General features: G+C 45.4%; 2 protein-coding genes across 2 annotated transcripts in view; one reads left to right on the top strand and one right to left on the bottom strand.

Moving 5' to 3' along the window:
- Positions 1-14,517, bottom strand: part of CSMD2 (CUB and Sushi multiple domains 2) — a 933,956-nt gene that overhangs the window by 479,890 nt on the left and 439,549 nt on the right.
- Positions 7,094-7,642, top strand: HMGB4 (high mobility group box 4). Its single transcript, XM_006862361.1, has one exon. It carries the CDS (start codon positions 7,094-7,096, stop codon positions 7,640-7,642), a length of 549 nt encoding a protein of 182 aa, XP_006862423.1.

Raw genomic sequence — 14,517 nt, 5'->3', positions numbered from 1 at the left:
GTACGAGAGATGAAGTTTGGCCATCTTGGCCTCTAAGGAGCACTCTAGCTACAGTTCTTCCAAAATGGATCTATTGGTTCTTTTGGCAGCCCATGGCACTTTGAACAAGGAAGAAATGACTGGATGCTATAGCAAGGTTCTAGCTGGTCCCAGGGATGAGTAGAACCAGGAACGCAAATGCCACAGGGTGCCCTCTCTCTGTGCCTCCTCTCTATTGACTTCGTCTGCTGGCGTTATTCATTCTGATTGCCAACAGCTGCCTCCCTCTACCACTGCCCTTCCTAAGACACAACTTCCTGGCAAGTGTTTATCAACGGTTATCAGCTCCTATGGCAACTCAGCTGCTGCTTTTTGATAGTGTGCATGAGGACAAGAGTGAGTGAACAAACTCAGTGTATGTAAGAGTGAATTCATGGGTGAGTAAATTAGTGACTTAATGAGTCACAAGTGAGTGAAGTGTGTCAAGTTGAGTAGACAACAGTCCCTCCCCACCAATTTATCTAATAAGCTCAGATGCCCATTTTTCACACCAGGGAGTGGTTAAGGATAGCACAGATGGTACAGACGACCAGCTGGAAAAGAAAGACTCCGTATGAGTTTCCTATTGCTGCTCTAACAAATTACTACCCACTTGTTATTGTTAAATGCTGTCAAGTCGGTTCTGACTCAGAGCAACTCTTGTAGTTCAAACCAACCTTGAGGTCAAGTGCTTATCCTACAAACATGTTTGCATGTTTGCTTTAATCAAAACTAAGGCACCCACATCAATACGTTGCTAACTACAAGCTTTATTTGGATGTTCCCACTCTTTCCATGGAAGGAGCTCTGGTAGCGTAGTGGTTACGAATCAGGCTGCGAACCTTAAGGTCAGCGGTTCGAAACTACCAGCCGCTCCGTGGGAGAAAGATGAGGCTTTCTACTCCCATAAGGATTTACACCCTCGGAAACCCTGTACAGGGTCGCTATGGGTCGGAACCGACTTGACGGCACTTAACAACAACAACAACAACTCTTTCCATGGAGTCCTGGTGTGGCGCTGCTCCTTGGAAACGCTATACAGGGTCGCTATGGGTCGGAATGGACTCAATGGCACGTAACACACACACAAACACTCTTTCCATGAAATGTCCTTTTTCTGTTCCAGGATCCACTCCAGCATCCCATACTACATTTACATGTCCTGTCTCCTTGTTGCTAGGTGCCATCGAGTCAGTTCTGACTCACAGTGGCCCTGTATGACAGAGAAGAACTGCCCCACAGGGTTTCCTCAGCTGAAATCATTCGGGCGGCAGCCTGCCAGGCTTTCCTCCCATAGAGCTGCTAGCAGGTCCAACCACTGGCTGTTCAGTTAGCACCCAAGCACTTGAGCACTACACACCAGGGTTCCTTCACATGTCTGTTGTTGTTGTTAAGTGCCGTTGAGTCGGTTCCAACCCATAGCAATCCTGTATAGGGTTTCTGAGGAGCAACTGGTGAGCTTGAATTGCCGACCTTGCAGTTCAAATGGCTTTGCAGTCTGGCGCATTAACCCACAGCACCACACCACGGTGCCTTATATGTCTGTTGTTGTTGTTGTTAAGAGCCATTGAGTCGGGTCCAACCCATAGTGACCCTGTATAGGGTTTCTGAGAAGCAGCTGGTGAGCTTGAACTGCTGACCATGCAGTTCTAATGGCTTTGCAGTCTGGCGCATTAACCCACAGTGCCGTATCATATGTCTGTAGTCTCCTCTAATCTATGCAGTTTCTTAGGGTTTCTTTGTGTTTTCACGACTAATACTTTTGAAGAGTATTGGCTAAGTATTTTACAGTTGGTCCTTTCATTTGGGTTTGTATAATGTTTTCTCAGGATTAAAATGGACTTATGGACTGTTGGGGTGATGTCATAGAGATGTCGTCCTCCATATCGCATCATACAAAGGGAGATGTGACATCACCTGGGCATAGTATGATGCTGTCTGTAGGTTTCTTCACAGTAAAGATGCTATTTGTCCCTTTCCAGACTCTCCCCGTTAGAAATGAGTCACCAAGTCCAGCCCACACGGTGGGGAAGGGGGAGTTCAAGGTACTTTGGTTCCCTTTAGGTCAATCCTCACAGCTCTATTATTACCCCACCACCTTTTACAGATGGGATTGCAACAAGCTGGACTGGTCCAAAGTCACTCAGCTAGAACGCAAGGAAGTTTGAATTTGAACTCATGTCTGTGGCTCCCAAAGTCACCAATAAAAAAAAGGAACTCATAATCTCAGAGGTGGGAGCTACCTCGCAGCATGCCTAGACAGTGATTTTCAACTCAACCCACGGATTGTGACCAGTTTAGGGGTTGAAAGTGTAAATAATAAAAGAGAAGAGAGCATAATAGAAACAGAACAGAAAAGCATACATCACACATGTAGTAAGGACTGTTGCATAAAACTTTTCTTGCTGCAACCTCCCTTTGCGTATGCTTGTCTTGTTGTTAGGTGTCATTGAGTCGATACTGACTCACAGCAACCTTATGCACAGCAGAATGAAACAGTGCCTGATCCTGGGCCAACCTCACCATCTCCAGCTTTATCTTTACAAAGAAGATAAAAAGTCTTTAGCCCGTCCCCAACAACAAAGGGCTGTTATGTCGATGAAATGAGCATATATCAATGTTACTGTTGTTAGGTGCAGCCAAGTCATCACCATGGAACCCTATGCACAACAGAATGAAACTGAAACACATTAAACACATTATAATAATCATGATTCTGATTATTGTGATGATTATATGATATGTATGTGCTGATGTGGCGGTGTGGGTTAATGGGCTGGACTACAAGGTCGGTGGTTCAAGCTCACCAGGTGCTCCTCAGAAATGACTCAACGGCACTTCACAACAACAACTATGTGTGTGCTGAGTCGTGATATATAAAGTACATTTCTTTAGACCACAATAAAAAAGATTTGAAAGTCCTTACCTACCAACTACTTTTAGAACAGGAGTTAAAAACTTACATAACACTTGGGTCAAGCGCAGCCTACTGCCTATTTTTGTAAATAACGTTGTAATGACACACTGACAGGCTCATTTGCTTTTATATTGGATATAGCCCCTTTTGACCTTATAATGGTGGAGCTGAGTATTTATGACTGAAATTGTGTGACTCACAAAAACACCCACTACCACACCCACTACCACAGAGTCAAGTCTGACTCACAGTGACCACATAGGACACTGCTTCTTGAAGTGGACAGCCTCATCTTTCTCCCTTGGATAAGCTTATGGGTTTGAACTGTTGACTTTTGATTAACAGCCCTATGCTTAACCCACTGCACACCCAGGACTCCTTTATGACTCGCCAAGCATAAACTATTTCCTCACAAGTCCTCCAGCCCAACAGCCCCACCTCATCTCCTTCCTAGGCATATTAGGCATCTCTTCCATGTGGTCCTGCAGCTGCAAACCAGCATATGTGTCTCTGGGCACCTGGGTCTCCAGACACATAGCATCCTTGTACTGGGCTGATGTCCACCCACACTTGTTTTATTTAGCCACCTCCACAGATATCCATGGTCGAAAGCTAGAAACATGCTGTATGCAGCAGATCCCAGCAGGAAACAGATGGCTCACTCAAATGAGAATGATTCAAGGAGTGTTTAATAGACTAGACTATTTACAAAGGTGAGGCCAGGGTGTAGGAAAGCCACAAGAGATAGCAGAACTGTAATTGACCCTAAGGAGGAGGGGACAAAGAGAAGGAGCAGTTACGGACCCTGGAGAGTTCTCTAAAGTAAAGCAGAGACCTCCAGATGAGGAAAAGGGCGCCAGCTTTATCCAGGTGACCCCACAGAGAGGCAACCACAGAATAAATGGCTGAAGTTCACCTTCATCACTTTTTAATCTCCTGCTGGGACTCCCCACTGGCCAAACTGAAACAAAAGCCAACAGTGGTGGTGGTCTTGGCTGTGTGCTGTGGAGTCCGTTCTGACTCATAAAGCCAAAAGTACATGACCATATATGGGGATGACCTCCCAAGGCAAAAATCAGGATGGAGATGACCAGGAAGGAGAAACATTAGATACCCCATTTACATAGAATTGACACACAAAGCCAGGTTTATTTATCCTCTCTGAATCCTTGGGTGACACAGTTAATGCAGTTGCTAACTGAAAGGTTGGAGGTTCATTCCCACCCAAGGGTGCCTCGAAAGAAAGACATGGTGATCTTCTTCAGAAAAATCAGCCATTGAAAGCCCTACGAAGCACAGTTCTCCTCTGCCATCCAAAGCATCATGTGTAGAATCAACGCCATGGCAACTGTTTGTTGTTAAAACTGCCCATGAGTTGGAATCAACTCAACAGTGGTTTGGCCATTCTGATTTTTAAATAAGGAATTAGTACAAAAAAAAGGTCTGATGATCTACTTCCCAAAATTACTTAATGAAAACCCTTTAGATCACAACAGAGCTGTGTCCAACTCACTTTGGACACATCATCAGGACGACATTGCGTTCGGTAAAGCGCAGGGCTAGCAGGAGTGTGGAAGATCCACAGTAAGAAGAACCGGTACCACAAGTGAGAGAATGGAGAATGGGTTCACACATGGCTGTTGGCTGTGAGGAGGATACAAGACCAGGCAGTGTTTCATTCTTTGTACATGGAGTTCTCCTGAGTCGTAGTCGACTCATCAGCAGCCCACACCAACAACAAACAAGGATTTCCCTGACTTCATCCCTTCTGTTCAGGAGTCAGGCTGTGAGAATTACCTGTAACTGCTGCCTCTTGCTGTATCTGCTGGTCTCCAGATGGTCATCATGGAGTTTATCTCCCTAGGTTTTATCCACAGGAGATGGCTGGAGGGTTGTGAGTAGAGACACAGAAGCTGTTGTGTTTCTTATGAGTCTGAGCAGAGTCGGATCTACATGTATGGACTTCAGACACATTCATCCTCACCTTCCATCCTACCTGAGGAAGGAGCTGTCCCTTCATCTCTGCGTCTCAGCTAAAGTCTAAGGAAGAGGTGGGAGAAAGAAGTGGAGTGGGAAATCTGCCTAGCTTGGGAAATGCTCAGAGAGTAATCAGCTCCCACTGTCCACCAAACCCTTAGTCCCTACTACCTTCACGTGTCCAGTCATCCTTGACTGGCATCTGAGACCTCCTGGTGGCTGTTGCCATTGTGTTGACTCCAACTCAATGGTGAACCAAGGTACAACAAAACATCCCCATCTCCATGATCCCTGCATGCCTGAGCTCATTGTTGTGGTCACTGGCCTTTGGAGTGACTTCCAACCAGTGGTGCTTATCTTCTAGCACTCTAGAGGACAATATTTGTTATGGTCCATAGGGTTTTCACTGGCTAATTTTCAGAAGTAGATTACAAGTCCTTTTTATCTAGTCTATCTTCGTTTGATATCTTATAGATCACAAATCCATTCATGCAACTATAGCACTCGCCTGGAAGCCTTTCCCACCCAATCCAAATTGTTGATTTCACAGTTGAGAAACCACAGGAAGTGGACAGTGGGGAGGGCTAAGGTAGTCCAGCCACCTGTCAGAACTGAGGCAAGAGTAGGGACTAACCAATTTTCATCTTTCATTTATAGAAAATGGAAGTTGAAGTTAATCTTGGAGCCTTGGGAAGGGACTTTGGCAGAGTCTCAAAATGTGGCCTCGTCTTGGGCAAATTTCCTGGAAAGGCTTAGTGGCTGAGGCCTTGCATCTGGACTCTCAGCTCCCAAGGAAACCGCTCCATACAGACAGGAAGAAGCAAGAGTCATGTGTCAGAATCTAGAAGCCCACCTGTGAGTGGCTGCGAACCTTTAAACAAGTTACTTTTTGAGGGTCTCAAAGTAATGTTTTCTAGCCCTGTAAATGGAGAGCCATCAGCCACCACTGAGTTCAGTAGATCCTGTACCTTATAAGTACCTAGCATAAAGTTCAAAGGTCACTAAACAATGCTCTCGCCTTTTCTTGTCCCCCGCGATGGGAAGGCTCTTGGATTATTTGCTTTCACAAAAAGCCAAAAGCCAACTCATTTGCAGTGTAGCTGTTATTCTCTGTGCTACCACCCTGATAATCAGGGACCCCCGAGATGAGAGTGAGGGAAACCTCCCAACATGCTGAGAACTCTCTCTCCTCCTCATGGACGCCAAGGGTAATTAGAGAAATCTCGAGGTTCTCCTCCCTCCCACAAATTTCTTCAGAGAAACGAAGAGTCCAGACTCATAGCCCACATGTTCGGGTTTTAAATTAGACAACTTTGTCCTGACAGGAACCAAGTTATAGCTGTCATATCTGATTATTTTTAGAGTTACTACTAAACCCTTTGTACGTTACGAGCTGCCACTGTTCAAGGCAAACAGAAAGACTTCACATTTTATCCTGACAGTTCGGGAGCTATCTACCTCCTCGCGTTCATTATTTCCAGCCTGTCTCAGGAAGGGATGGTGGCAGCCTGACAATCTTACAGTGGGGAAGGCAGACCCCATGGCTCATAAGTACACCCAAGGGACTCAAAGCCCCCTACAGCTGGGTTCTGCAAGTGGTTAATGTTCTTGGCTGCTAACCAAAAGGTTAGAGGTTAGAGTCCACCCAGGGAGCACCTTGGAAGAAAGTGCTGGTGATCTAATCCCCTACCCTCACACACACACACATATACACAAAACCAGTCATTGAAAGCCTTGTGGAGTACTGCTGGATTCTAACACATATGGGGTAGCCATAAGTTGGGGACAATTTGACAGCAACTTGGATTTTCCAGCTGAGCAAAGCCTGCTACTTCCAGCAAGTCAAAGAGACACATTTCCAGTGGAAGTAGCCTAAGATTGACCCTCCTGTTCATGAAAGGCAATAATTGACCTGCCAGTGTCTAACCCAAAAGTGGACCTGTATGCAAATACCCACGGGCACTGGCCAGGATTGGCCAGGCTGCCGGTGATGTCACAATTGCTGCTCCCTGACACAACAATCCCACCACCACTAAAAAGGCCGACCCTGACTGCAGTTCTCACAGAGAGAGAATTTTACCACAAGCAAAGGACCTTCTAGGTTGCTCCTGCAGCGTGGGGACAAAAGTCTCTGCGGTCCAAGTTCCTGAACCCAGAAAAAAAAAAAATGACGTTATGAACATGGGAAAAGAAATCCAGCTAAGGCCGAAGGTGAACGTCTCCTCTTACGTCCACTTTCTGTTGAATTACAGAAACAAATTCAAGGAGCAGCAGCCGAATTCCTACCTTGGCTTTAAAGAGTTCTCTAGAAGGTGTTCAGAAAAATGGAGGTCCATTTCAAAGCATGAAAAGGCCAAATATGAAGCCCTGGCCAAGCTCGATAAAGCACGATATCAAGAAGAGATGATGAACTATGTTGGCAAGAGGAAGAAACGGAGAAAGCGCGACCCCCAGGCACCCAGACGACCTCCATCATCCTTCATACTCTTCTGCAAGGAGCACTATGCCCAGCTGAAGAGGGAAAACCCAAACTGGTCGGTAATTCAAGTGGCCAAGGCCACAGGGAAGATGTGGTCTGAGACGACAGATGTGGAAAAGCAGCCGTATGAACAGAGGGCAGCTCTCCTGAGAGCAAAGTACCAGGAAGAACTCCAAGTCTACCGTAAACACTGTAATGCCAGGAAGAAGAGTCTTCATATGGCGAGGAAGCAGCGCAGAGGGAGAACATAAGTCAGGCAGAAGAAGCTGATGGATCCAATTTGAAAAAAAATAAAATGCCATTCACCTGTCCTTCCTGTCTCTTGTGAATGTCCCTGTTCTCGCCACAGCTTTGGGGAAGTGAGGAGCATGGTAAGAGACGGGGTTTGGGAAACTGGCCCTGAGGGGCACAGTCAGGCTTTTAGAGACATGGCAGCAGAGTGTGAAGGAATGTGTGGTGGTCAGAATCTACGGGTTTGCTTGGGCACGAAGGGTGGGAATCCCCAGGCATAAAGCAGAAAACATAGAGGAGGTAAGAGCATCCTGGTTCTAAGTGGTTGTCCAGACTGGAGGACCCTACATGAGGTCCAGCTCTGGTGAGGATGGTGGCAGTGCTGAGAAGACAGAGCTGGAGGAAGGCTGCGGGTGATGTCACAACCCCTGTCCTCTGATACAACAATGTCACCACCACTAACAAGGCCGACCCTGACTGCAAGTCTTAGAACAATTTACCCCAAGGGAAGGACTTCCTAGGTTGTTCCTGAGTGTGGGGACAAAAATCTCTGCTGTCCAAGTTCCTGAACCCAGAAAAAAATAATTTTTAAGGTTATAATGTTGATAAGGTCAAGCTCTCAATCCAGGTCCCAACAGAAATATGGCACCAATGGGGGCAACCAAGACAACAGAAGAGGTGTGGAATATGGCATATAGAGCTCTAATTGTAATTCTAGATGCAAAATTTCCAGCAAGATGTAGATACCACTCTTGAGCAAGGATGGGACTCCACTGGGATTCCCTATACTTGTGAAGATGAGTCTCGTGACCTGAAACAAGAGCAAAATACATCCCAAATCCTATAAGAAAACCCTGTTGACATTTTTGGTGAGCATCTACTCAGTCGTGTCACATAAGTGAGAACCTTTATTGTATCTATGACCACTGGGCATCTCTTCCTCTTGGTAACACCCTGATTCCCTTTGGTGGCCAGGAACACGCCCCTAGCTACAATGATTGGTTCAGTGATGAGTGTGGGACCCAGGTTGGTCCAATCAGAGTAGATTGCAGTCATTATGCCATCACATAGAGCCCAAGAATGAGGCCAAAATGTGTAGAGTCCTGAAACCATCACAACATTCTGGACTTTTCATTGAAGATGAGCCAAGACATTTCATTTTTTGCTAAGATGGTTTGAGTTAGGTTTCTGGGCACTTGCAAATGAGTCATAACTGAGAAGAAATTTGACACAAATGGGATTGTGCTATGTCGGCTGTGACTGGATATTTTTTCCAGACAATATACTATGGGCAATGTGTCTCATTCCAATCAATACAGATTGAAACAGAACATTTTTGAAAGGACTGTCTTGATATTTCATCAAAAAGCCTGGGTGAGAATGCAAAATTGCCTTTGTCACTGGGTTACGCGCACAGCAGACTCCCCTGATGCCACCTCTAACCCTATTCTATGATGGGCTTTCTATGAAGTTTGCATGTAAAATTACAGTGAAAATCCATAGTTTTGAAAACTGGGTGAGCCTTTAAGGGGATGGAGTGACAGTATGAAGGGGCTTTAAAAAAGTTCATGAAAGAGGCTTTCTGCTCCTGTGAAGATTTAAAAGTCTCACAAACCTTATACGGTTACTATGAGACGGAACCAACTCCACGGCACTTAACACGATTATTTCTAAAGGACATTGGTGGTTCACCTTTATGTGGAAGACCCAAGCTTGATTCTTGGCCAATGCACCCCAGGCAGAGCTTGTAGGTTGTTAATGTTGCACACACTTCAGTAAAGCTTCCAGACTAGAAGAAAGGTCTCGTGGTCTACTTCTGGAAAACAGCTCCTAAAAACCGTATGGATCACAAAGGTGTGATCTGCAGCCTCTCAGAGGGTGGCCACAGGAGAGCGAGCGCAGCGTTTCATTCTGATGCACATGGGGTCACTGTGAGCCGGAGCAAACTCCACAGCAGCAAACCATTATTTCTGTTATAATAATCTACTTCCCTAGTAATTAAGATGAAGTTTTATAATATTAAATATAATGTATGTGCTTCAAGAATAGAAATAACAATTATTTCCTGTTGAACTTAGTGCTGAGACTAACTAAGCAGTGCAATGACCTTGTTCCTTCCAGCTGCACCACCATGTTTATCTCAGCTGCCCCACCATGATTAATCGATAGCCAATCAAATCAAGTTAGCTTACAAAGAACATTCCACCCAATAAATGTTCAAGTGGATACTTTCCAGAGAAGTCAAATGCTTTGAGATGCAGGCCATGACATATAGGTGAGTTCTTAGCAAATGATCAGATGTTTCCCATAAAACAACTGAGGACCCTGCTGAGATGATAATCATGTGTGGTAATCATGTGACTGTAGACCATGTGCGATTTGTCAGCCAGATGATGCTAAGCTCTCACCTTATTCCTGACCTTCAGTCAGTCTAGGTCCCGTTAGATCTTAGAGATTTAAAGCTAAGGTGAGAATACCATTTCTGTACAATGTTTGATAATTATTTGGAAGTAGGATGTTTTGTTTGTAAAGATTTTCAAATCCATCCCCAAAGAGACCTTTTGGAATGACACAAACCCTTGTTTTTGCTGTTGTCTGATACTATAGAGTTGGTTCTGAAATACACAATGAAACACTGCCTGGTCCTACACCATGACAATCGTTACTACTGTATCAATCCATCTCCTTGAGGGTCTTCTTTTTCACGGACCCTCTTTACCAAGTATGATATTCTCCAGGGACTGGTCCATTCTGATACGAATGTTAAATGAAGTCTTGTCATCCTGGCTTCTAAGGAGTATTCTGGCTATACTTCATCCAAGACAGATTTGTTTGTTCTTCTGGCAGTCCAACGTATATTAGATGCTCTTCTACAACACCATAATTCTGGTCATCCTTATTCACTGTCAAGCTTTCACATGCATATGAGGCTATTGAAAATACCATGACTTGAATCAGGCACACCTTAGTCTTCAAAATGACATTTTAGCTCTTTAATACTTTAAAGAGGTCCTTTGTAGCAGATCTTTCCAATGCACTATGCCATTTGATTTCTTGACTGTTTCTTCCATGGACATTGCTTGTGGACCCAAGTAAAATGAAATTCTTGAAATTCTTGGCAACTTTTGTGGATCCTTACAAATCGTACAGTTTGACATCATATGAATGCACCTCACTAGATATCATTCCCCTGGGATGGATGGCTAGTTAGAGGTCACTCCCCCTCTCTCCCTGTAAATGTCCTGGCTTCTTAAACCATCCTTAGGAGGATGAACATTTTCCTGGCCCCACATTCCCTTGGTGGGAATGGAAGTTTGGAACAGAAGACTTAACATTGGTTGTCATGGGGAGTCACTGACTGTTCCAGGGCAAGTGATTAAAAAGGGAGGACAGAGGAACCCAATTTTTATTTCGGTCTATGGTCTTGACCACATGGCCATCTTCTTCTCAAAGTCTCAGAGCCTCCCTGGTACATACCCCTGTCAGCATCCCTCAGCTCACTGCCCACCTGTTCTCATCTAAGTCTTCAGAGAAACCTTTCCAACTGAGAACTTGGGCCATGTCTGCTCCCTCCTTCCCACAGCATTCAGTGACAACCCCTCTGCCATCAGGGAGGGTACTTCTCCAGTCTCCTGCTACATAATTCACCAAGCACTTAGGGAAGCCCTTGTGTGCCTGGCCTTGTGCTGGGAACAGGGAAGCACACCAGGGTTGCTACTTGCAGTGAGGCCAGAGGACAGAAGATTATTTCCATTTCTTGAAATCTAATAGGATTTATCCTGCTGGGTTCAGGATTTGCTCTGAACCTGTGACTCCTTTTCCCTTCCAACTTCTTCCATTTGGAACAGAAATGTCTATCCTATACCCAACCCACAACAATATGATGGAAACAGATACCTTGTGATCCAGATTTTGTGGATACACAGATTGTCCGAAGAAGTACCATACCCAGAGTCTCAACCCTATCTGATTTAGAAGATGAGGGTTGATACTGGAATGAGTTAAGACAGGGGTGGGAACAATATATTCTGCATGTAGGAAGGACATAACTTTTGGAGGCTCACAGGGTACCGTTACAGGTTGAGCTGTGTTGTTGTTGGTAGGTGCTGTGAAGTTAGTTCTGACTTACAGAGACTGGTAGGTTTGAACCACTGACCTTGCTTATTCTGCAGCATTGAGTCTCCCCCAAAGATACATTGATGTCCTAACCCCTGGTACTTGTGAATGGGACTGTGTTTAGAAATGGGATCTTTGAAGATATTATCAATCAACATGAGGTCACACTGAACAAGGCGGACCCTACTCCCAATATGAGTGGTGTATTATAAAAGAGGAAATGAGGTGAAGACAGACAGAAATACAATGATGGAGACAGATACTGGAATGTCAAGGATCACCAGCCATCACCAGGGGCTAAGAGAGAAGCTGGAACAGATTATTCTTCAGCACCTGCAGAAGGAATGGAAAGAATCAAGCCCCTGATTTCAGACTCCGAGCCTCCAGAATGGTGAGATGAATCCAGATTAGGGTCCTGCATTCTAAGAACTGTCTGTTTGATGCACCACAGGGCATTATGATGAAACAGACTACACAAAGGGCTGGGGTAGGGCATGGGTCCCACCACCAAGCTGATGGCTGGAGTCTTCATGGAGGAAGCAGCATATCCTACTTGGCAGCCTTGTATCTGTGCTGGCACAAAGCCTGCTCCCCAGTCCTCACGGCTGCTGTTCCAACTTGGCTCTGCTTTCCCTCCAGCCCCACCCCACTCTCTCAGGAGACACCCTCATTTTCTGCTTCATTGAGGAACTAGGGATCACCCAACATAAGTACTCTCAGTTTTCTTTTTTCTTAAAATCGAATCCATACACATCCTTTCCTCCAGGTCTTGTGTCTCGTGGGAGGGACATTACTCTCCTCTTCTTGCTGTCTCTTGCTGTCCCCTTCCCCTACTTGTCCCCTTCCTCCTCCTGCCTGACGACTAGACCCTTATTCCTCACTGTAAAGATGCTGCCCTTTTAGCCTTTAAGTTCAGCCAAATTAATTTGATGTCCATAGGAGGAATTCCAATCCTAACGTTCAGTGAGTTTCTCACTTGACTGAGCCTCAGGATTTTCATCTGTACAAAGGGGGTGTATATCTATGTCATGAGATGGTTTTATGATTAAAAGTTTTTGGCCCAGTCTTTGACACACACTAGGGTACCATATGTAGGAGATAGACAGAGGGTGGTCTCCCTTGATCCGATCCGTACCTCCTGGTGTTCACACCCCTATACAATCCCCTTCTATTCAATGTGGGAAGATCCAACAACCAGCAAAACATTAACATTCTCAGTCCAACAACCAAAAGATAATAAAGGCTGCCACCAACCACATGAGCAGGGACGGGGTTCCTTACCCAGCGAGCCTCCAGTTGAGAGTTCAGCCTGCAAGCTTCCAAGCAGTGGACCCAGGTAAGCCTGACCTGGACTCCTGACCCACAGAGCTAAACTTGGAGCTAAAAAATGTATGTTGCTCTAAGTTCACCACCCCATCTGTCAGTCTGTCAAGTGGTGGTGGCTTGTGGGTCATTGTGACGCTGAAAGCTAAGCATCCATAATGCATAGCAGCATACAGGTTTTAGCAAAGCTTCTAGATGAAGACAGGCTCGGAAGAAAGCCTGGAGATCTACTTTCAAAAATTAGCTAAAGAAAACTCCATGGATCACACAGAATAGTGTCCAAAGTGAGTGTTGGGTGGTGATAAACCTACTATGTTGGTGGTGGCTGGTGGTTAAGTGCCATCAAGTCGGTTCTGGCTCATAGCGACCCTGTACAGGGTTTCCGAGGCTGTAAATCTTTACAGGAGCGGAAAGCCTTATCTTTCTCACACAGAATGGCTGGTAGTTTCGAACTGCTGACCTTGCGGTTCGCAGCCCGATTCATAACCACCACACTACGAGAGCTCCTTGTATGTCAGTGACCATACAGCAATGGGTTTGAGTGTATCAACAATGATTAAGATGGTGTCAGACCCAGGCAGCATTTCTTTCTGTTCTAGGGGTTGCCATGACTCAGAGCCACTCCATAGCAACTAAAGGCAACAATGACAAAGACTGTAGTGATTTGTTGTACACCAAAAGATAACATGTTTGTTATTGTTGTTTAGATTCATAGCAACCCTATATAGGGTTTCCAAGGAGCAGCTGGTAAGCTTGAACTGCCGACCTTGAGGTTAAACTGACTTTGCAGTCCAGCGCATTAACCCATAGTGCCACACCAGGAATGAATACACACTGAATAAATGCCAGTTTCCTTACATTTGCAGAAGAGACTGTCTCTAACCTTGTGTCTTTCCCCAGTCTCTACCCCATCTGTTTTATTCCCTTTATTCTGCCCCCAGCCTGTAGAGGTGGGGGAGCCTTCTCTCCAGCATCATCTGTTGTACCACACTTCTTTCTGGGAAAAGGGCCCCCACACAGCCAGGCCCTCCTCAGGCCTTATGCAGTTCCTGGTTTTCCTGTGTGATTAATTATGTGAATGTGGGTGGCCAAGGCAGAGTTTTGACAACAGTTTGCAGCCTCCCCTGCAGAAAAGGAACTTCATTAACATTCCTTTATGAAAAAGACAACAGGAGGGTGTGAATCTGCTGGTTTCTAGTGACTGTTCTGTAAAGACAGGGAAGGGGGAGGGATGGGGGAGGGAATATCAAGGGTGGGGGTGGTTGGAACTGGGGGAATGGGTAAGATGAAAAGCAGGTACAACCAATGTTTGTGTGAGGCTAGTGTACCAGGTCTTGATGACAGAATCTCTCCATGATGATCCTTGTTTCCTAGAGTATTTTCTGTGCTCATGTAGGTACCCAGCCAGCCATCTCCCCATCCATCCACCCACCCACCCATCCATTCATCCATCCAC

This window comes from Chrysochloris asiatica, unplaced genomic scaffold (assembly GCF_000296735.1).
Source record: "Chrysochloris asiatica unplaced genomic scaffold, ChrAsi1.0 scaffold00047, whole genome shotgun sequence".
Lineage (NCBI taxonomy): Eukaryota > Metazoa > Chordata > Mammalia > Afrosoricida > Chrysochloridae > Chrysochloris > Chrysochloris asiatica.
Note: the sequence above shows the minus strand (reverse complement) of the source record. Positions and strands in the feature narration are given on the sequence as shown.